This window comes from Coffea eugenioides, chromosome 2, assembly GCF_003713205.1.
Source record: "Coffea eugenioides isolate CCC68of chromosome 2, Ceug_1.0, whole genome shotgun sequence".
NCBI lineage: Eukaryota > Viridiplantae > Streptophyta > Magnoliopsida > Gentianales > Rubiaceae > Coffea > Coffea eugenioides.
Genome location: NC_040036.1, coordinates 16,335,872 through 16,359,654, shown reverse-complemented (window position 1 = coordinate 16,359,654; position 23,783 = coordinate 16,335,872). Strand labels below are relative to the sequence as shown.

At 34.6% G+C, this 23,783-nt stretch overlaps 1 protein-coding gene across 1 annotated transcript; it reads right to left on the bottom strand.

Moving 5' to 3' along the window:
• Positions 1-442: 442 nt before the first annotated feature.
• On the bottom strand, positions 443-17,350 carry LOC113757949 (probable LRR receptor-like serine/threonine-protein kinase At1g07650). Its single transcript, XM_027301011.1, has 24 exons — positions 17,221-17,350; positions 15,230-15,407; positions 14,170-14,241; positions 14,011-14,079; positions 13,857-13,928; positions 13,644-13,715; positions 13,465-13,536; positions 13,290-13,358; positions 13,139-13,210; positions 12,967-13,038; positions 12,813-12,884; positions 12,309-12,377; positions 11,847-11,912; positions 5,791-5,856; positions 5,670-5,705; positions 5,521-5,564; positions 4,907-5,283; positions 4,633-4,831; positions 4,161-4,301; positions 2,822-2,940; positions 2,451-2,661; positions 2,039-2,276; positions 1,291-1,441; positions 443-944 (listed from the first exon to the last, which is right to left on the bottom strand). The coding sequence occupies exons 1-24, from the start codon at positions 17,348-17,350 to the stop codon at positions 597-599; spliced, it is 3,015 nt and encodes a 1,004-aa protein (XP_027156812.1). The 3' UTR covers positions 443-596.
• Positions 17,351-23,783: the final 6,433 nt, after the last annotated feature.

Here is a 23,783-nt window from a genome sequence, read left to right as displayed (position 1 = left end):
CAACTTAGCTTAAATTTGATAATCTTCTATCTTCAGAGTTTTACTAAATGCACAATAAATTTTTAATTGCTTTGTATACAATAAACGTTTTGTACAACTACCAAATTGCTTAATTTTTTTATTATGCCAATAATCAAAGTTTTACATAGAAATTTAGCATATTAAAGGTTTTAGATCTTGGAAAAATATATTCACATGCAACGCACGTGAGTTATTACCAGTACTTTTAAATGAGCATCCAACAACAACTTTTGTTCTTCTTTTCCTTTCCTTTTTTTAAAAAATAAAAAATAAAAATTTCTCTTCTAAGAAGGCCAAATGTTCTTTTCTTCAAGTAGAAAAGCAGGACATGTTAAATCTCAGTAAGGAGATAAACTGATTCGCAAAAAGAATTCAGAGCAAGATTTTTGCAGCCTAATAAAGTAGGACCTCTGCAGAGAAATGCTGCCTCCAAAATCTTACGGATTTGAATCACACTTTCCTGAACTTTATAATTGAGAAGCAAGGTTTACAGTATCGATATCCTCAGAAGATGTTGACGGTGCATTACTTTCTCTTGCATCAAATGAAATTAAGTTGATTTACTACTTGTCTATCTATCTGTCAGTACTGGAAGTCAAGGCGCTACTTTCTTTTGTGTCAGATGAAGTGGAAAATGACTGTGGATCAATTGAACTGAATTGCAACTCATCATACTTGTCTCGCAGTCCTTGAAGATTTAATCCATCATTATAGACACTTGGATCTGAGCTGAACCCCTGAGTACTGATACGACCTTCAAGCATGGCAAGCGCCGCAGACATGGTAGGCCTAAGTGCAGGAGATGGATTAGTGCAGAGAAGAGCCACTTTGATCATTCTTATAGCCTCTCCCTCGTTAATATTGGAACCTAACCGCGGATCCACTAGCTCCACCAAACTTCCTCTTTGCTGCAGAACAAGGGCCTGGCACGACCAGAGGATACAGATTGTGAGAATACGGCTATATAAACTAGAGCAAGAAAGAAAGAGATTGATCATTTCAATCTTAATAACAGCTTTCTGAATACTGGATTTCATAAAAAACTAATAATTTTCATAACTAAGACGAGCGTTGGGGGGCCAAAGATGCGTATGGTTTAACCATCCCTGCCTGATACCCCCGTCACTTCATTAAAGGCGAACAATTGTAGAAGGCTTACAATAAGCATGGTTCACTACCCCAACTGAATGGAAAGAATATAGACCCCCTCAGCTCATCCACCTTATTGGTATTTTCTGGTTTTTTCAGAAGGAAGAATTGGTTTCTTACCCAATCAAGAAGACAAACATAATCCTCGCTTGGGCGGTATGACATGTTGCTCTTTCCAGCAACAATTTCCAATGCAACTATCCCAAAGCTGTACACGTCTGCTTTGTATGTTAAGTAGCCCCATAGTGCATATTCAGGTGCCATATACCCTCTGTAGAATGAAATATTCCCCTTAATTATCTCTGAAGCTTGTATATTTTCTGAGCATAAAATCAAGCAACTAAAGTTCTATATTTTCAGTTACATTAAACATGGTAGGCTACAATATTAACTGTGAATCACTATAAAGAAAAAGTGAGGCAGCATGAGGTGCAAACAGAAAATTTACGAAATATGCAAACTTTAGTCCTGTCAACTCCTAATCAGGGACATTGTTATGCCAAGTCTCATTGACACTTGAAAAGCTTCTTCCCCAGAATAAATTTGAAAGGTGCATATTGCAATTGAAGCTCAAAAACTTGTTTTTTAAATCCTTCATCAGATGTTCATATGAAGAACAAAATATTGAGAATTCATGGACATGAAATTGTGAAGTAAAATTAATCATGTCAGTTTCTAATAATTTGGTGGATTCTTTTTCACATTTCTAATTGTTTCCACTTTCTGCAATAAGTTGAGTTCCGAGCAAGTGATGGTGACTTGCAGAAGAATCACAAATTGACCTAGTTTCCAGTTCAATCACAAGATACTGCACCATCCAACAATAAGCAACAGTATTTGCAGATTAAGGAAGAAAATTGGAACTCACATTGTTCCTGCGACTCTGGTGCTAATGTGTGTGTTCTCCTCCTCAACAAGTTTGGCTAAACCAAAGTCAGAAATTTTTGGATTGAGTTCTTTATCAAGGAGAATATTGTTGGTTTTGATGTCTCGATGAACAATTTTTAGAGCTGACTCGTCATGTAGGAAAGATAAACCTTTGGCTATTCCAATACATATTTTTTGCCTGGTTGACCATTCCAATTCGAGCTGCAAGTCCTGTGGACCTGTAACATGCAGGGAAATAACAAATGACATGCTTGCATAGACTTCTTAAATCTCAACTGCTACATTTATTCTTCTATATTCACAAAGAATGAAATACTTCAGTTCAGAAAGTTAGTTTCTTCTGAATCTTCACTTGGTTGTTTTGCTCAATATTGTAAAAGAAATCAACCTACCAAACAGAGCTCGTGCAAGGTTATTGTTTTCCAAGTACTCATAAACCAATAATAGTTGGTCTCCTTCAATGCAACATCCATACAATCTGACAACATTCGGATGAAGTAGACCAGAGATCATTCCTATTTCATTCACAAATTCACGGTTCCCTTGCTTTGATTTTGGAGAAAGTTGCTTAACAGCAATTACAGTACCATCCAATAGCATACCCTGCAGTGCCAAATAAATTTAGGAGCACAAGTAGATTATTAATATCTAAATATTGAACTTTCATGCTTTAATTTTTACGACAACTTAGCATCCACAATGCGAGAAAACATGCCAACAAAAATAAATCATTAAAAAAGAATACATATTTTCCAATAGATACCTTGTACACTGCTCCAAAACCACCTTCTCCAATCTTATTTGTGGCACTAAAGTTGTCAGTTGCAGCTTTAATTTGTCGGTAGGTAAATAAACCAGTCCGCAAGTCTAACCCTCTCAATTCTGGATAAGAACAAGATAAAGAAATTAAACACATCTTTCAGGTCCTCTCTCTCTCTCTCTCTCTCTCTCTCCTGTGTAGAAATTTTCATATTGAGTTCTGGAAAATAGGAGAATGCTGAGGGTACACATAATTATAGTTCTGGATCTATTAGTATATAGAAGGAAGAGTTTTATTACATTATACTTTTATTGCTAAGTAGTTAGGAGTCTCTTAATGCTTCCAACCTCAATCTTGCAATGATTAAAAACATTTAATTTTCATAATTGTAGGTTCAAAAGGCACAACAACGAACAATGTTGGGAGAAGTTCAAGAAACCTCGAAGCACCTAAACAAAAATACTAGCGGAAGAGCTTCAAGATCATTGGTTTTACATCTGATAAACTTTTGTTTCTTTTTTTTTTCTTTCTTTCTTTTTCCTGCATGTTCCCATCTTTCAGAAGAATAATTTTAAAATTATAAATTACAACAGCAAGGAGCAAAACTATATATTGAAGCACAAAAATTCATGGATTAACTTTTAAAGTTTGTGTTAGTGTAACAGAAATAAATTATTCTCATCCCTTGTAGCTTGAACTATAAGATGATAGGATATGTCAATATGATGTTCAGACTTCATAGAAAGTGAAGATCTTAGATCAAATCTTAACTGCCACATTTTACAAATTATCACATGCTGGACAAATTGGCTACCCTACCCAACCCACAGATTAAAACAAAGATTAGATTGCATAAGAGATGAATTAGGTCCCTCTCCAATAATTTAAGAATCGATGTTAATTCAACTATTGGAACCACTAAAGAATCAGGTAATCCAAGAGACTAACAAAAAAAGCAGTTGATGTTGTTATCCATCACTGTTTTCCAGAAAACAGTTAGTCCTATTTGTCCAAAGGAATAGCAAAAAGACATTCTGAGACTGACCAGGAATGAATTTCTTTCACTTAAGAGTAGGATGTTATTTGTAGTAGTATAAGCCAGAAATAATTGATTTTGTTTCAACATCAGAAATCTATCAGCTCCTAAGTAGTTAATCCTCTCTGGACAACAGTGATGAACATGGTGCCGTGGGTAAATCACTTGAAACATGTAAAACATGTGAAATTGATAATGTTCAGAAATTGGGTAACTCTAGCATGTTGTCCATGATCCAACTATGCTATATCAGAAAGGACTTGAATGTAAGTCATGCATCAAATAGTGGCTGCAGATTTACAGAACCTTCTTCCCTGGAGATCTTTTGTCTTGAATGCCATCTCCTCCAAGCAAAACCAAGAATGCTGAGTAAGATTAACAATGTAGAAGCCACTGTTCCCACTGCTATGAAAATCTTCTTTTTCCCTTTGGAAGGAGGGTTAAATTCTACGCATCAATTTGGCAAATATAGTTGTTAGACAACAGTAGTGGCTACCTTCTACAAAAATAATATAACAGCACATGAGTAATGAATTTAATTTGAGAATTAAATTGCAAAAATAACATGTTGAGATCCAGATATCTTTCTAATCTACAAATAGGATCTAAGTCAGCACATAACAATCTATTGGACAATTCATGCTCTTACCTGCAATAAATATTTTGAATATATAACATGTAAGTCCACGTAAAAATATGCATGAACACACTAAAACTAAGAGCCGTGACCGAAATGGGTAGCTCATGCAGACAAATTTGAATGTCGAATAAGAATTACCAGATACCACTGAAATAGCAGATATCAGAGGACCATATGTTCCTCTAGTTGGAACAGCTGTTGATCCTTTTCCAGAATAATGAAAGCGTATCTCCAGAATTCCATCCTTTACAACCACTCCAGTATACTCTTCCTTTGCAACTCTATCAACTCCTTGTGCTTCCTTTTCAATATTAAAATCTTTTAATTTCCGTTCATCCTGTGACAAACGAAACAACAAAACTCAGAAGCTATAGCCTTCAACATAAGATGTCCAAAGTTGTGGTTATTCTACCTGGACGTAGACATCAAACATCCGTCTTCCAAGCCTTTGAAATGATTGATCATCTCTGAGAATTATCTCCGCAAAGTAAAGTGTCACAGTATAGTTTCCATTTGCTAAACACCGACCATAGTAAGTGAGAGATAAAGGAGATAGTCTAGCTGTCGTGTACAAATCAGAGTCATTTACTCTTAGAACAGAGACATTATTTGCTGTGTAATTAGCTATAGAAGTGGTGACATCCCAGAAGTCACCAGTACTACTGGTTCCCCAGTTCTCTTTCGAGGGAACGAATTTTGCAGCACCAGCTGAATCTTCATCTGCCTCAAAAACTTTATTTCCAATTACAGTACTCTTTCCACCACAGTTTACATGCAATGAGTAGTAATCTACAAAAGCCAAAAACAAATGAACTATCATAGGTATAATCCTTGAACATATTCATTCAAAAATTGCAGACTGATGTCTTCTAACACGACTTGTCTATTAGACATAGTATATGCTACTTCACCATGTAGTTGTCAACAAGAAAGGAGAAACTTCCTAAGAAGTATCAGGAGAAGTTCAACACCTTGACTAGGTTAAGAAAGTCAACTCTAACTTTCCTAAAGGACATAATCAGTTACCTTTCGAACAGGGGAAACTCTGCAGCAGACATTTACCCAGCTCTCTGCAGTAGGTCATTGTTGGGTGAAAGATGCAAATTGTTGATATTGAGGCATAGAATATTAAAAGCATAAACACAACTTATTTGTATGGAAGTGTCAAAACTTACGATGTTTTTCCCCCAGTAAAGCTTTTGAACAAGTTTCTGACAAACATCAGAAAGAAACTTCAAGTTCTAGGAGAAGCAAAATGTGGAAAGGAAGAATACATGGCAAAGATTAGAGGCATACAGGGTTTCCCGACAAGTTGATGGCTCAGAGCTCTCAGAGAAGTTATTGTAAGAAAGATCTATCTGGCTGGAAACAAGCATAGACCATTAGCATTTCTTGCAATCCTATGAACCGATGTAAGAGAAAGTCCAATGCTTAAAGTTGTAGGAAGCGTCATTAAGTGCAGAATGATCAGCGATTATTAAAAAAGTTCATAGAGATAAATAGTCTATTTTTTAATCAATGTCAGTTAGTAATAAAAACAATCTGAACAAAAAGTAAGTTGAACTTTCTATTGGATCATAAGGTCAACAGCAATCTTATAGCCATATTCTTGACCAATGTACCCGTCAGTACGGATGTCCATCCAATTTTTTTTTAGGTTATGCTTTTGATCTTGAATATAACAATCCAGGAAGGTAATCTCATCTTATCATGATCCCAAACAAGTAATGAGTGGAAGGTTTTCAAATTTTCTAAGCAGGATTAAGAGTGTAATGTCTTATATTTTAGTGTTCCCATCTTTGTTGTCCCCTTTTAGTTTCCCTACCACATTTTAACAATGTCTTCTCTGTGATCTACAAAATCACAAATTGGAAAACAAGCTACTATTGGATAGATTATCTAGTTTATTTATATATGGCAAGGAAATGGAATCAGTAAGAAGGAATCCACCAATTCATGAAATTAGGGATAGGAGCATTTTGGTGGACCTAACCTATCCACTTCATTGTAATGTGAAGCATAACTCTTACTAAAAATTTATACATATGTGTAGTTAGTTAGAATGAAGAATCTAACAAGCTAAGAGCCACAACCCAGCCTCTAATATGGCTTTTCAATTCTTTCCTATTCTTGTATAGAAAAAGGAAGTACGATATGTCTTTATTGTTCAAGCTCTCTTCTTTGTCTAAATGAACCAAAAGTTTGAACTTTTCAGCTGTCATTCCCTTATCTCTGCCTTTGGCTGTACACATCTCAGCTTCACTGAACTTTCTTACATTATAAAGTACAGATCTATCCAGGATAGGGGCATCAATGCAGCATGTTTAGAATCGATATGGCTACTTATGTTGTTAATTGTCATAGAGGAGAAAGTGTATTTCAGACGTCTAATGAAGCTATACAAAATTTATTAAAAAAAAAAAGTCCATTTTGGCTAAATACTTTCATAGTTTCCTTTACTGATGTCATTACATCTTTTTGTGGAAAATTGTCTTTCAATTTATGCTATTAAGCACTCTAAAGATCTACTTTATATCTGCAGATATCGTAGAAGTTATGTTATTCAATCAGTAAGATGCACAATTTGATTTATTGGATTAATAGCATTAGCATCTAAAGCACATAAAGACTATGGCTACAAATATCCAACTAGTCTTCTACATTTTTCAGGAGTTATTCTAACCCAACCTATTATTCACACATTATCCACAGACTACAAGTCATCATTACATTTTCATTTAAGTATACCATTCTGATGAAGGATGTTAAGAGAATATAAGTATTCTTGTAGATAATAAATTAGTAAGGGTATTTTTGTAAATAGTTTGTTAGGGTTGTACTCCTATAAATACTAGTTGGTCACTCATAATAGGTGACTAGATGTTTTCCTCCCAAGATACCTGTTGACATGGTATCAGAGCAAAAGTCCTAGGGTTAGGGTTAAACATCTAGCAAAAGTTTTGGTCATCGCGACTGTTCACGCGATACTGTTCACCTCGACTGTTCACGCGGGGGCACTGTTCATCGGGTACTGTTCACGGCACTGTTGATAGCACTGTTCAAGCGGCGCTGTTCACTGTTCACGGCACTGTTCACACGTCACTGTCATCTTGAGTTTTGACCTTTTCTTTGGTTTGATGTGCCATTCGCCATGGTTGAAAGGTTTGTTAATGCGGTTACCAATGACCACATTGAATCGAGTTTTTCAGCACATGGGTCCCAGAAGACTGTTACTATATCTGAGGAGGATTATGTTAAATTCCTACAGTACCAAGTTACAAATCACGCATCTCTTCCCTCTGCTTCTTTAGCACAAAAAGGTAATGACTCATGGATTATTGACTCCGGGGCTACTGATCATATGTCAGGTACCTCTAAAATTTTTTCTAATTTTCAAGAGTCTACTCCATATCCTCATGTTACTTTAGCTGATGGATCTACCACTAAAGTTAAAGGACTAGGCACTGTAGAAATTAATCCATCACTTCCGCTGTCTTCTGTTCTTTACGTACCCAATTTGCCCTTTAATCTAATGTCTGTTAGTAAGCTCACTAAATTTCTACAGTGTACAGTTACTTTTTCTCCTGATTCTGTTGTCATTCAGGATTTGAAGACAAAGAGGACGATTGGTGGAGGGCATGAGCATAATGGTCTTTATTTTCTCAACTTCAATGGTCCGATAGCATGTCCTGCTACTGTTTCTCCTCTTGAAATTCACTGTCGTTTAGGTCATCCGTCTTTACAAAATTTGAAAAAGTTGGTTCCTACTTTGAGTCAATTATCTTCGTTAGAGTGTGAGTCTTGTCAGTTAGGAAAGCATCATCGTGTTTCTTTTGCTCCTAGAGTCAATAAACGGGTTTCTGAACCGTTTTTGTTAGTTCATTCTGATGTTTGGGGTCCTAGTCGAGTCACTTCAAAGTTAGGTTTTAAATATTTTGTAATCTTTGTTGATGATTTTTCAAGAGTTACCTGGCTTTATTTAATGAAAGATCGTTCAGAACTATATTCCATTTTTTGTGCATTTGTTGCAGAAATAAAGAATCAATTTGGTGTGCCGGTACGTATACTTCGCAGTGATAATGCGAAAGAATATTTTTCCACTCCTTTTAATACCTTTATGAGTAAGTCTGGTATTATTCATCAGTCCTCTTGTCCTCACACTCCACAACAGAATGGAGTTGCTGAAAGAAAAATTGGACATTTAATCGAAATTGCTCGAACAGTGTTGTTGCACATGAATGTGCCCAAACAATTTTGGAGTGATGCAGTTCTAACTGCATGTTATTTAATTAATCGCATGCCATCTAATATTCTTGGAGGTCAATTACCTCACTCCATTCTTTTTCCTCATGAACCTGTGTTTAAATTACCTCCTCGTATTTTTGGATGTGTGTGCTTTGTTCATCAGCTTACTCCCGGGGTGGATAAATTGGATTCTCGTGCCATTAAGTGTATTTTCTTAGGATACGCACGAGCGCAAAAAGGGTATAGATGTTACAGTCCAGTTTTAAATCGATTTTTTACTTGTGCTGATGTTACTTTCTTTGAATCCACTCCATATTTTATCAAACAAAGTACGCCTTGTGAGTTAGACCAGTGTCCCTCTTTTTCCTCTCCTGTTTTACCAGTCCCTTCCCCTTTATTACCTGAGTCATCTAGTCCACCAGATTCCATAGCTCGATTATCTCGTCCTCATCTTCAAGTTTACTCTCGTCGTTCCATGGTTGAGAAAGTTCCTGATATGCCACGCACTTCACCAATTAACTCTCAATCTTCAAATTCAGGTATGACGCCCTCCTGTGAGTTAGATCTTCCTATTGCTTTACGCAAAGGTAAGAGACATTGTACTTCCCATCCTATTTCTAATTTTGTTTCTTATTCTCGTCTCTCTATGTCATATTCTTCTTTTGTTGCTTCCCTTGATTCTATCTCCATTCCTAAGTCTATTACCTATGCTCTTAATCATCCTGGTTGGAGATTAGCTATGCAAGAAGAGATGTCTGCTTTGGAACAAAATGGTACTTGGGATCTTGTCCCTCGTCCTTCAGGTAAGCCTGTTGTTGGTTGTAAATGGGTGTACACTATAAAAGTGCAGCCTAATGGTTCTATTGATAGATTGAAGGCTCGGCTGGTAGCTAGAGGATTTACTCAGGTGTATGGAGTAGATTACTTAGAAACATTTTCTCCTGTTGCAAAGATTACCTCTGTTCGTCTTCTTATCTCTTTGGCAGCAACTTATAATTGGCCATTGCATCAGTTGGATGTGAAAAATGCATTTCTGCATGGAGATTTGAAAGAAGAGGTATATATGGAACAACCTCCTGGATTTGTTGTTCAGGGGGAGAATCCGCGGTTGGTTTGTCGTTTGAAAAAAATCCTTATATGGATTGAAACAGTCTCCGAGGGCTTGGTTTGGCCGGTTTAGTAGTGTTGTCATGGAGTTCGGTCTGACAAGATGTGGAGTAGATCACTCTGTATTTTATCGGCATTCTAATGCTGGTAAAATTTTATTAGTTGTTTATGTGGATGATATTGTGATTACAGGTGATGATGTTGTGGGAATCCAGAAACTTAAATCCAATCTGCAGGCAAACTTTCAGACAAAGGATTTAGGTCATCTACAGTATTTTCTGGGTATTGAGGTAGCTCGGTCTAAATATGGGATTTATTTATGTCAAAGGAAATATGTACTCGATATGTTGAGTGAAATTGGGATGTTAAGTTGCCGACCTGTGGATACTCCTATGGATCCCAATGTGAAATTAGCAAGAGATCAAGGTGCATTACTTGATGATCCTAAGCAATATCGAAGACTTGTGGGTAAATTAAATTATCTCACTGTAACGAGACCTGACATTTCGTTTGCAGTGAGTGTTGTGAGTCAATTTCTTGATACCCCTCGTACTAGTCATTGGGATGCTGTTGTACGGATTCTCAGATATCTTAAGAGTGCTCCTGGAAAAGGGTTGCTGTATCAAAATCATGGACACACTGATATTGAAGGATATAGTGATGCAGATTGGGCTGGTTCTGCCTCAGATCGAAGATCGACCACAGGATATTGTGTGTTTGTTGGTGGTAATTTAGTGTCGTGGAAGAGTAAGAAGCAAACAGTTGTATCCAGATCAAGTGCAGAATCTGAATACCGCGCTATGGCTCACACTGTGTGTGAGTTGGTTTGGTTGAAGAGCATATTACTTGAACTTGGGTTTGAGCATAAACAGCCTATGAATTTAGTGTGTGATAATCAGGCGGCTGTTCATATTGCGTCTAATCCAGTGTTTCATGAGAGGACAAAACATATTGAAGTTGATTGTCATTTCATTCGAGAGAAATTGCTTGACGGGGTCATCAAGACATCTCATGTACCGTCTGTAGATCAATTGGCTGATGTGTTTACCAAGAGCTTAGGGGGCTCTAGGGTGAAATACCTTTGTAACAAGTTGGGTGCTTATGATATATATGCTCCAACTTGAGGGGGAGTGTTAAGAGAATATAAGTATTCTTGTAGATAATAAATTAGTAAGGGTATTTTTGTAAATAGTTTGTTAGGGTTGTACTCCTATAAATACTAGTTGGTCACTCATAATAGGTGACTAGATGTTTTCCTCCCAAGATACCTGTTGACAAAGGATATACTATAACCTAGGCCTTAGTTCTTGTGTTTCTTAGTTTTGCTTATGTGCTATGTTGTCTTTTTCTGCAAACCAAAAGACTCCCTCATTGCAACTGATAACTGGCAGAACTCATTCAAATTTCTATAGACTTGTAATATTGTTGACACTTTAAAAAGCATCTTAAAGAAGAAGAACTTCATTAGCTTCTTTATGCAAGTAAATCTTTTCTTTCTTTTTTCCTTTAATATACATTTCTGTAATAATCATACGTAGCACCATATTCATGTCCCATTAGATACTAGTTTGCCAAATGTCATGTGTGGTACAACTCCCTGCCAATTCTTCAGAAACGAGTTCTGCCCGCGGACGAATATCAATACTATAATTGTTTGATTTCATACATTTCCCATGGATCAAATGTATTCAAACTATAACTCCAGCTCTTTCCAAGTTCCAACAGCAGCCAGGTTAAAGTAAAAATTTACTAATGTACAGAATAACCACAAATAATAGGCATTAGGAAAACAGCAGTTATTAAGATTTCTGCAAGATTCCAAACAGAGCAGTAGAGCACAAGGCTTTTAGATGAGAATGAAATCCATCACATCTCATGAGAAACAAAACTATGCAATACCATGTGCTGTCTCTTTCACATCTAAATTAGTTGCCGGCGATTAAAGTAAAGAACCTCTTCCTATTATTAGATTAATCAAAAAGGTGCAGAATGAAACTTACTGCTGTGTATCTCTACCCGTGATCCAGTCTGGAATCGTCCCAGAAAGAGAGTTTCTTGTCAAATACCTAGTTAGTTACAGAGTATTGTGTCGTTAGTAAAAATTAAATTGAAGTTCAACTAACAGTACATAAATTGGAGGCAAATTTTGTATAACTCTTTTACGATAGAATGCTAGCGTCCCAGCAAGAATATATAATATAAGATGAAACAGCTCTCCATATATCTGATTTCACCAAAGATATGTAAACTAAACACCAGAATTACATAACTTGATACCAATGTACATTGGAGCAGATTATTATATTTTCTTCTTTTGAATGACAAAAATGATTCAGCAAGCATGCAAAAGAAACTTTCTCAAAATATAGACTACTTACGTTAATTTCATCAGACATTTATTTCTGCATACAGAACAGAAGATATATACTAGGTTTTACCAGCATTAGTATGTTATTGCTTACATGAACTGCAGACCTTCCAGACCTTCAAGATTGGGAACCTCTCCTTCAAGTTTGTTGAAACTTAGATCCCTAGAATTAAAGCATGATACGCATAGTCCATCAAAGAAAAGTCACTGACAATAGACAAAGCAGAAAGTACAAATGACAGATGAAATAATAAAGAGAATCACTCCATCACTTAAAGCTACAAGATGGCAAAAGGACGATTCAATTGGTATTTAAAAATTTGCTAAACTGCCATTTCAATTGGTTTTAATAGTTTAAATCTGTGGTTCATTTCTTATTTCTTCTTTTAAGTAGTCAACAGAACCATGTACTATATCAGATGGAACACTTTCAAGGCATATATGAAAGCAAAAACACCAATTAGTGGAGAACTCTTTTCACGTGTATAACTGAACATCAAAATAACTTCCCTATCTCATGATGCAATCTCCTGAAATTCTGACCATGAACTGAAAGGAGAGTAACATCTATGTAAACAAGATAAGAAAAGAGATATACAGAGTCTGTAATGTCATCATATTAATGATGTAATATGGAATTTTCCCAACCAAATTGCAGCTCCTTAGCATCCTGTAAACAATAACTACTATCATCCAAAAGATGTTGATTAAAATAGATTCAATAAATGATTGTAGAACTGTATGAGACTCACAACTTCTGCATGCTTGTCATGTCTCTCAGCAGTGGAAAATCTGAAGCACCTCCCCCTAAATCACTGATCCTTCTGCAGAAAAAGCCGCTAGGGTTAATAATTTACAGCAACTCCATTTCTCTGTCTAAAAACATGATGTTAGGGAGGAGGAGGGTGAGAAGATTTAACTCACAGTTCCGTCAAGTTTTTTAAGACAGAAATGCTAGGAGGTATAGGTCCTTGAAAACCACTAGCTTGAAGCTCTCTGTTGACAGTGGATGGGAATCAAATCCAGTGTTGCAGCAAGAATTAGATGTTCAAAATGTATTGAGATATAGGCTTACAATTTTGTTAGATTTTTCCAACTTGAAAAATCAGGTAAGTTTCCTGTGAAGTTGTTACTGCTTAGCCTACTGCACTGGCCAGAAGCCAAGAAGAGTAAACATATAGGAAGATGAAAAGATAACAACAGTTCATCACAACATGTATTTTACTCTATAGGCGCTCAAGTTAACGTACAGTTCTGTCAATTTTGTCAGGTTATTGAGTTCCTTTGGCAACTGACCAGTGAGATTGTTTGCATTAAGTATGCTGCAATAATCAGGGAAAAAGCTTATGAGACCATAACAAGCGCAAGAATGAACTGTCGCAGATAGATTCAGTTAACAAGTGAGAAGTAATTAAATGGAAGGGCTAACAGATTCTCCAAATTGACCAGCTTCCCTAGCTCTGCTGGCACCGTCCCATTAAACATATTGTTCTCCAAGCTCCTGAAATTTTGAAGCTTCAAAAGATTAGATATCTTTCATAGCACATTGATCTGAAGTACAAAGACTGCATCGAGGTGATCTTCATTTCCAGCTACAAAATGCATTGTGTCTTTGGGAGGGGAGGGGGAGGGAGAAGCATACATATATACAAGTGTTTTCAGATTTCCCAAGTAGCCTGGGATCGGCCCAGATAAGCGATTTACAATAACAGACCTGCAATAGTTTCAATAGGTTCAGATACAAACAGGTGTTGTATATATTAAAAGTTGAAGCATCAGTCATAAGTAACGCTCACAGGTATTCTAACTGTGTAGATGCCCATTCAAGGGGAATTGTACCACTGAGATAGTTCCTTGTGAGATCACTGTAGATAAAACATCAAACTTAGTTACACAAAGCAGCAGGCTGATTTCTTCTCATACAAACAAAAGAAAATCGGGGATGGTGTCAGTACATTGTGTTGAGATATGGTAACTTTGCTAATGATGGTGGAAGGACTCCTTGTAAATTCTGTCCTTTGAGGAATCTGTGACAGAGAATTAGATAGCAGGACAAAGATTGAAATCTAAAACTACAATAATGAGATGCGAATCAATCCATTTTCTTGCTCTGGCAAGTAGAGCTCTAAAATAAAATTATCAAAAGAACACATCAGGACTTTTCTTGCATTGAAAGAGGAACAGATACTCACAAAAGTCAAATCAGAGGACAACCTAACATATTGCAGACGTGAAGGTTCAGATTAATATTCTAACATATCATTAAACTTCATTAGATTAATCACGGTATTAGGCTATATAAGCTACCACTTAGTTGGGAATCAGATAATGCAGCAGCAAATGGTGTATAATCCTTGTCTAAGAATGAGAATTTGAAGAGTGCAATCTAAAGTTGCGCAAATGAGATGAACTACAATCCGTTTTCCAGCTATCCAACTCGAGCCCCAAAACAAAGGTTCCAAAACAGTATATCGATAATTTGATTCTTGTTTTAAAAGAGAAAAAATTTGCATAGCAGAAGTCAAAGAAGAGTATAAACAAACATAACACAGACATAAGCAATCAAATGGTCTAACACATTATTAAACTTCATCAGATTAGCCATTGTATTAGCTACTTCTTAGTTGAGATAAGAGAATCAAACATTATTCAGTAGATAAGCGTATATGTTACTCGTCTAAGAATCAGAGTTCGATTCTCAACATCTCTTTTCCCCTTCCCCACTCGCTTCTTCCTTCGTAATCCTCCACCTTCCCCCCTTCCCATCTTTTAAATGAATGTAAGTTATCAACTAATATTATTCATGGAACAAACTAAATTACATACACAAAGGCACAAGAATTGCTGCTGAGGGTTCAATCTAACATCACCAGCATATTGCTGTATAATAAGAAGTTCTCAATCTTCATTATTAGTGACAGAGGAAAAACATGCATCATTTCAGTTGTTTGAAAAAACAAAAGAATTCTACTGGAAAAGTCAATGATTAGAAATTTGTGCAAAAGAGAAGCTTACATTTTTGTTACGTGACATACACCACCTGGAAAAGAACAATTGCAGATGACAGAATTGTTATACAGTGGCATATCAATCCTTCTTGAAGTATTCCAGTTTGAGTTCCCATCACAAGGGTTTAGACTGAAATTCCAATCCTTTTTGCCCAGTTGACTAGCAATTTCCTTGAGAGCATCAACTGTGCAAAACCAAGTTCTTGTTAACGGAGGAAAAAAAAAAGAGGACAAGGGAACATTATAAGATAAGATTAAATAGGGAAAGTATATAAGTACAAAGAAAGATAATAATTATCAATATATGTATATACTTGACAGGTTAAATAAATTTTAGAAGAACTAACGAGTTCTCACTAGGCACCCGTTACAAAAATCTTGTTATTTTAAATCAGTGAACTCAAATTAATTACACTTGATTTTGCATAAATCATTTGCATGCATGGAATTGGAAGGGGAACAGGAATATTTCACTTGCTCTTTCGAGAAACGAAACTTTCACTCTGCACAAATTCTTTTTTTTTTCTTTTTTTACAAGGCAAATTCTCTAGTGCCGACATACATTTTGGCATGTGGCCACTAGTACCCAAAACCAAGAATTGAGTAATCAAAAGTATGATCAAGGGTAATATTGATATTTTTTAATGGTAAATATTTCCATAGATAGTGATTAATATTTGGCGTTGTAGATTTGGTACTATGGCAGGAATACTTTTATAGTGTTACGTGCGGTTTTTTTGAAGTGAATTATTTGACAGCTAAAAATGAAATGAAGGATGCAGTGCAACTTTTATGTGATGTCCAAGTGACATTTTTTGAAACCTCAAGATATTTCAGTAAAAGTATTACTCTTTGAAACATGACAAATAAATACAAAAACCTGTGTATACAACAAGATATCTATTATAGTAGCATTTATGCATCATCAGTTAAAAATTTGCCATTAAACTATTATTTATATCCAAATTTGTATCCTATGAGGTAAAATTTAACCAATATTTCATGTTCATTCGTTCTCCTTGTCACATTTCTTTGCTGCATAGCTGAACCTTCTTGAATGACCAATTTTGCAACTTAACATTATTGTTTTCTTTGTCCCATGACGTTCTAACTCAACGACTTTTGGATAAGATATAATGTGGTAAAAACAAGATTTTGATCATCCCCATATGTTTGTGTTTTTTTTATAATAAAAAGTTTAGATGGATCGGATTTTGATCAAAATCATGAGTCAGGATATGTTCTCGGGACTCTAAGTCGTAATTGTTACAAGATCCCCCATATGTTAATCAGCAAGAAACAAAAGTGGAAATGCTAGAAGATTAATTAAATATCTAATGCGAGGCACAATTTTGTAATAGTTGGAGATTGCACCTGGTGGTGTACCTATTTGGTGCAATTATTGACTCGTACATTTAAAATATTGGGCCAAGTCATTTGTTTGACTCTTACAACTATTTAAGAATCTAAAAGTTTTTAATTTAAAATTACATTATGCGTATTCTATATTTAGAAAGGGCTGTTGTTCTGCATTATTTTATTTGATTATAGAGGCAAAACAGATGCAGCATCTTTCGACCCCAGAATTTTCTTATCAAAGGCTTGGCTTCATATCTAGAACCTTGAGAGAAATAAATCAACTACTTCAAGTCATGAATATACATGAACAAGCAGTTGAGAAGAAATCAGCCCAGAACACCCCACCCTCCAAAACCAACAAAAAAGGAAAAGAAAAAATCCATTGCACTAGTTGTAACTCCAAGCTGAAATCAAGATTCAAGCAAGAAACTTCATGTTTTGGTGAACAATTTCTCAGCTGCAAATGGCTAATATCAAAAATGATGGAAGACAAGAATCCACCATTCCAATCATATTTCCACCAAGTGAATTCACAGTGTCAAAATGGTATCAATGTTCAACAAATTTAAGCCTTCCAACAAAGTGAACTTGGGAAAAGAAACAAGTGTTGTGAATTGAAGGAGAAAGAATTGCACTTACCTTCCTGTTTAGGAAGAAATCCACTCTGAGCTTCACTGCAACTTGCCTGGAAGAGCAATACGATGGAGAAAATGAGCAAGAAAACTAAGATGATTTGTGATGAAGAGTGAGATATCGTTCTTTCTGCCATCTCCTCTCACTTCGACTAAGTCATTACTCTAACCAAAGCATGCAAATTATGTAATCCAACTATATATATAGAGATATATGTATAGTCGAAACTAGAGAGGAAGAGAGATGATTTTGATATTTGAGTTTTAGTAGGTTTGACAATTAAAAGCGTTGAAAATTGAAAGGGACATCTGAGTCAAGTTTCCTTGGACGGTTTCAGAGGTTTATTATACATTTTTGTAATAAGGTAATGCATTTATTTCAAGGGCTCTGAATTTGGTGTATGTAGGTGTCGTAAAAGTTTGTAGTTACATAAATGTGGATGTAGTATCTTCTGTATATTGAGTGTTTTGGGACATAAATGCAATATATTTATCGCACATATATTTTCATTTCCTCTGGAAATAACAACTAAAATTGAAATAAAAGATGCCTGAGATTGAGACATTACAAAGATTTGAAGGTTTGTTTGTAACCTTCATTTCCTATATATTTAATCACTGGTCTTTATTTTTTCAAAGTTTTTGGCTGAATTAGAATTTGTCATATGATCTCGTTTACGGGTACTCTATATTGATGTGTTGCTTGAATATGTATATACACGTTTACGTCAAGAGGCCTGCAGAGGAGGCAGGAGTTCGCCTTTATAATTGATTGGTCAACGGTGTAGCGTATAATATGCCGCAGTCGACATTCTCTGGGACGAATTGGTGTTCATCTATTCATATTCACAAGGAAAATATTTGTTTGGACAGAAATTATTTGTCAAAAAATTATTTATTTGCACAAAAAATTATTTATTTGCATAATAAATGTATTTTTTTAATATACCACTTTATCTTTTTCACTCACTTTTTTATTTCACATACATTATATCGCAAAAAAATATTACAGTAATTATTTCAAATAAACCCCTGTCCAATACCAATTGCACATAATTGTCAACTTTAGCCTTTTTTTTAAAAAAAATCAAAAAAAAGGAGGAGGAGGAGGTTACTGCATTTCATGACCAAGCTAGGTGGGCTCATTTTCAACGGTCCACGATGATTCTTATAAATTGTTTATAAGTGCCAAGTTGTCGGCAATGAAACTCAAATCTAAAATACTTTTAGATAAGGCAAATGTATTTGATCAATTGAACCAACTTTGTTGGCAATTTTAGCTACCAAATCATTCTCATGATTTACCCTTTCTTTTCTTGACGAAAACAATAGTCAGTTTCCTAGTCTCTCTAATATAATTTGCAAAGAGACATCCCATTAAGAGTAAGCAACAAATTAACTCATAGTATCGAGAGGAAATTCCTGACCAGTGCACAATTTCTGCCCACACCTAATGATATTAGCACATCTTTATGTTCTTGAAGTGTCAATATCATCAAATCTTGTCCTTAAATGCATCAGATTTTGGATGGTTGGAGCATAATATTTCACATTATCCTTACTCTTAGACATATTGAAAAAAATGGTCTTCCTTAAATAACAATTCTGAGTTTTGGCTTCTCAAAGTAGAGCACAACTTGCTCACCACTAACTGACAATAAATTCGGAATTTGCAATTACTGAAATCTGGCAACATATACGGCAATCAAATGTAATGTACAGTAGTAGTATTTTGCTAAGTGTAGGAAATGGACAAATTTTGCTAAAGCTGTACAAACAGGGTTCCTGTTTGTATATCTCGACTTGTGGGCATTTGTAGAAAATGTTGTACCAAACTTTATCAAAATTTTCCACAAACCACAATAGTAGTTGTGTGGGCCGCAATCAGCAATTTTGATAAGAGTATAATACACGGTCTGAAATTTGATTTCGAATTTAAGATGAATTAATGTGTATATAAATCTTGAAAAATAGGAGAAAATCAAGATTTTAATCTAACCCTTTACTTCTTTTTTTTAGCCCTCTCATCCCTCTCCATACTCAACTATCAGAAATAGAATTCGAATTTTGAATATAGTACTGGAGATTTGGAGAAGATTTTAAGAGTTCTTTCTTAATCACTAGACTAACCATTTAACTCTTTATTCTTTAGTCACTTAAACATCAATTCAAAACACTTGCTCAATCGATTTTTCGGAATTCAAATTGTATATTGCCACTCATTCCAATTAACATTGTCTATTGATACATGACACCGACGGTTCATTTATCAAATCTTGAGAAAAAAAGCACTTTAGACCATTTTATCTGGTTGATTAGTCTCTTGGAATAAAAGGTAGTTGAACTTGAAAATGAAAAGAAGAATTGGTTAGGCGTTACAAGGGAAAAAAATATAAGTGAGAGGTCTTTGAGACCTCCCACTCATAAGAACTTGAAATTGCTTTCACTGATTTGAAAATTTATCTGACTAAACTAATTAAGTAATCCTAGTATTATCCACTGGCTCTAGAGTTTCATTTCGAATCAGACTTCCCTTTTATCTTATGCCGCCATTGAACATTCAAGCGTTATAATAGACTAATCAACTCCGACAAATGTCTAGGTCTGATTCTTTTTTTAGTCATGCAGGCCTTGTCAGTTGTCAGTATGTTTATTATTTTCCTTTTTTTTTAATCTAAATGATTTTGGTAAATTGGATATTATAGCTATGTGAAACTTGAATGTGTTGATTGCCTTCTGGTAAACAATAAATCAACGTATTAGTCGCTCTGTAATTTTGTGCCAAAAAAAAAGCCCATGTAGAAAATAAACCAGCATATAAGACCCTCCATAATTTTGAAATTAATTGAAAAAAATTTGCAATTTTCTTCCCAATATTTAGTTCTGCATCATGCAACTACAAAATCACGCATTTTGACCCTAAAACAGTTATTTCTAATTCTTTGTTTTAAGTTTATGTTTCAAGGATCATTTCGCTAGATTTAAAATTACAGAGGGGTGAATATGCTGCTTTGATTTTCATAAAAGAGGGTAATGTACATTTTAAACATATATACGTATGTATGTGTATGTATATATATATATATATATTACTTCTCTGAGAGGATTTCTTGAATATAAATGTCAAGATACTATTGCAATCCGTTTCTGATATATCATAAGTCTGGATTTAGTTCTTTGACACTGATGCAAATTGTTAATGGCGTTACTGTCTGTATCATAATAGGGTTTTCTTTTCACATGTGCTAAATGGAAGTTTGTTAAAACACCAAATTAAATCACCACCCAAACTATCATGTAAATACAAATGATAATAATTATTACCCTCTCTTGAATTTATTCATTTTTCCTAATTAACTTTACTTTTTTTAAAAAAAAATTAATACCTAAACTACATATTAACGTACAAGTGCCTATTTATCATAACATTGATACCATTTTTAAATGTACAAATTTAGAATTTCTCTTTAAATAGTTAAGTGTTGTTCCAATAGATGAACAATGCATATGGGTTAATTCGCCAAACTTGGTATCCAGATGTAGACGTTGAAACCTATTGTCCCCCTTATATTTAGACAATCTCTCATCTAACTACTGTTTCAAAAGACAAAAACTGCTTTTTCTCTGTTGAGTAACTTTCAGACAATAATAATATTGTGAAGGGGAGTGATAAGAAACTCAATTTAGAAGTAGGTTTGGACATAATGACAAATCCCATGTGTGCACAAAGCCTGTAGTCAATGTGATAGAAGTCTTGCTCCCATGTGAAGTTGAAAATTCCCCTTATCCAACATATGTGTTGAAACTTGAAAGCTCAAGGACAAGGGAAATGTGAAAAGAGGCTATGCATTACAGCTACGGGATGAGGAAGCTTGAAAACCAAACTTGTACGTGGGAAAAAATTCTCTCAGGGTTTGTCAATACGATAGACAATAGAGGTTCAACCATTCAAAATTAAGACTTGACAAAGATTGCATATTGGAAGAAGTGACCACAAAAGTTTAGGTGATATGGTCTAAGTCCGAATATCCCTTTTAACCCAAAAAAAAAAAAAAACTAAGACCCAATGTCTAGATTTACAATTTTTTTATCAGCTTTTTTTAAAAAAATTTTTCCAGCAATGGAAGGCTAAAACTTAAGAAGTGGGAAAGGGGCAGCGATATTTAACTCGTGAAATTATTCTGCTTTTTTGCATTAGAAATTTTTTTTTACTAATTGCTATGCAAAAAAGAAGAATTGGACATTCGAGAAAATATAACAAAAATGCCTTGTAATAACAAAAACTGCACTACAACGAATAAATGCTGAAATTCCATACGCATGAATATATATATATATATATACGAGTTGAAGAAAGATACCATAAGTAATTAAGTACGGCCCTGCATGTGTGTTTGATAATTCCAGACGGCAATGCCCCATAACTGAGGGTTCAGAACCTTCTCGGCTGGTCAACAAATTTTGCTGGCTATGATATGCACATCAAGCAGGTAGGATTTGGATTTGACTATTTGCAGCAAAATCGTCTTTATTGAGTTCTCATGCAAGTCTAAAATAGTAGGCCAAAATTCTTTTGACGATGACCATTAATTTTGTTGAATTGTGTTTTTGGTTTTACTCTTTACATGAACAAGTTTAATTGCAAATTGTCGACCAGATTTGAGCTGTATTGCACTTCACAAGCAGGTTAAAAGTTGTACTGGTGAAGATACCAAATGACTACTTTGGTACACATCAATGCACACAAAAAAAAAAAAAAAACTATTAAGAATCCAAGGAAGAAATTGCAGCCATAAGTAGGTATACACATTCATAAGTAAATGGGAAAATGCTTTAGATGAAATTGTTTGCTTTTCCACTAGTGACCAAAATTAGAAAGTGTTTTGGCTTTTTTTTTTTATCAATTTTACACGAGAAAATGCCTAAAGAAAGATGGTATCGATATTGGACATTGATGCAATAATGAGGAGATAATACAAGAAAATAGAGACAATTTATTTCTTTTTTTTTCGCTTTTGTAATATAGAGACAATTTTGTTGAAGCTAAGGTGAAGGGCTAAAATATACACAGATATTTCACTAAATCGTAAGTGACCAGACTGACCCCAAAGTTGGTGCATTGGAATGAAGAGAAAGCATGTTTCAAGAAAATGGACTCAGTCAGTGGCTTGTATTAAATGTTAGCATTCCTGAGTCCAATATTGATGTTTACTTATTTTCAATTAGTCTAAGAGTGCATTTGATAAAATTACAATGTGAAATCTAAAATTTGAATATGTTAATTACTAAATTATTAAGTACTAAAATATTAACATTTGAGCGTATTCTCTATTAGTGATAAGTAAACAACTTATAGCATAGTTTTTAGAGTAGCTTAAACAATTTAGAATCATTTAATTAATTAAAATATTTCATTTTTTTGTTATCAAACACGTCCGAATATATTAAGATCTGAACTCATTAATTAAGTATTGAAGTTGATGTGAGTGCCAGGAAAAATTGATTTAATCTGGTGATAAGTAGTGAAAAATTCTCCAAAATGTTGTCAATTCAATGAGAAGTTTTCTAAAATCAAGATTATGAAGTATAAATGATGTGAGTACTTGTCAAAGAATGTGTGTTTTGAATAAACAAGTACTTCTAGACAAGGAAATGGTGATTAGTGATTGAAGATTAGAGATAGATAATAAGTAGTAGCTGAAATTAAAACACCATGACCAAGGTTCCTAGTTTATGCCTCATGGTAGTTGTGGACTTGTTCTCAACTACTTATGAAAAGTTACATGCAAATTCTGTTGAAATCTAAAAGTAAGTTGATTTTCGTGAATTTTTACAAAAAAAAAAAAAAATGAGAACATGTTTTTAATTTTCTTTATAATAAATTATAAGTTATTTTCAAAAGCAACCAGGCTTACTTTTCCAAAACCCTTTTTTCCAATTTCAGAAAGAAGGAAAAACCAATTTTATCTTATTATGAATTGCCAAAAACAAGCCTATAAAACCCAAGCACATAACATGCTATTTAATTTTCTAATTCCCATTTTCAGAGGCAAAACTATATGTTACACTACTACTTGTCCTGCTTTACATTCCATCTTGAACATTCGTCAAAGCTACAACTCCTATACCATAGCCATTTCTAAGGTCTCCTTGCAAAAGCAAGCAAAAAGATATATAATTCTAAAAGAAAGGCGTGCAGTTTTCAGAAAACAAGAAAAAGAAAATACCAAAAGTATATATAAAGTCAGAGAAATGATATTGCCCTCCTCTCTCGGTGATATCAGAGTAAGTTAAAACAAAATTGTCATATTGTCATTTGTAATTCGTTTGCCATTTAATTTGCCAAAAACATTAAGAACTTACCATAAAAAAAGAAAGGAAAAGAAGATAAAGAAAAGAAAGAGCAAATGATGATTGGCACAAGGTCATGGAAACATTTACAAGTCACCAGAAACAAAAAGGAAATTTAGCAATATTGGTGAGAAACTTTATCTGGAAACAATAAAAGCACCAAACAATTAAGGGGAAAACAAGGTCAAAAATCTATAATACTGCTCAGAAATTCTATTC

Coding starts and splice junctions, on each gene's coding strand:
- LOC113757949 (XM_027301011.1), bottom strand. CDS start 17,350: ATGGCAGAAAGAACGATATCTCACTCTTCATCACAAATCATCTTAGTT. Junction 15,408..17,220: donor ATTTCTTCCTAAACAGGAAG/GTAAGTGCAATT, acceptor GGTTTTGCACAG/TTGATGCTCTCAAGGAAATT. Junction 2,277..2,450: donor CCTTGCACGAGCTCTGTTTG/GTAGGTTGATTT, acceptor TGCATGTTACAG/GTCCACAGGACTTGCAGCTC.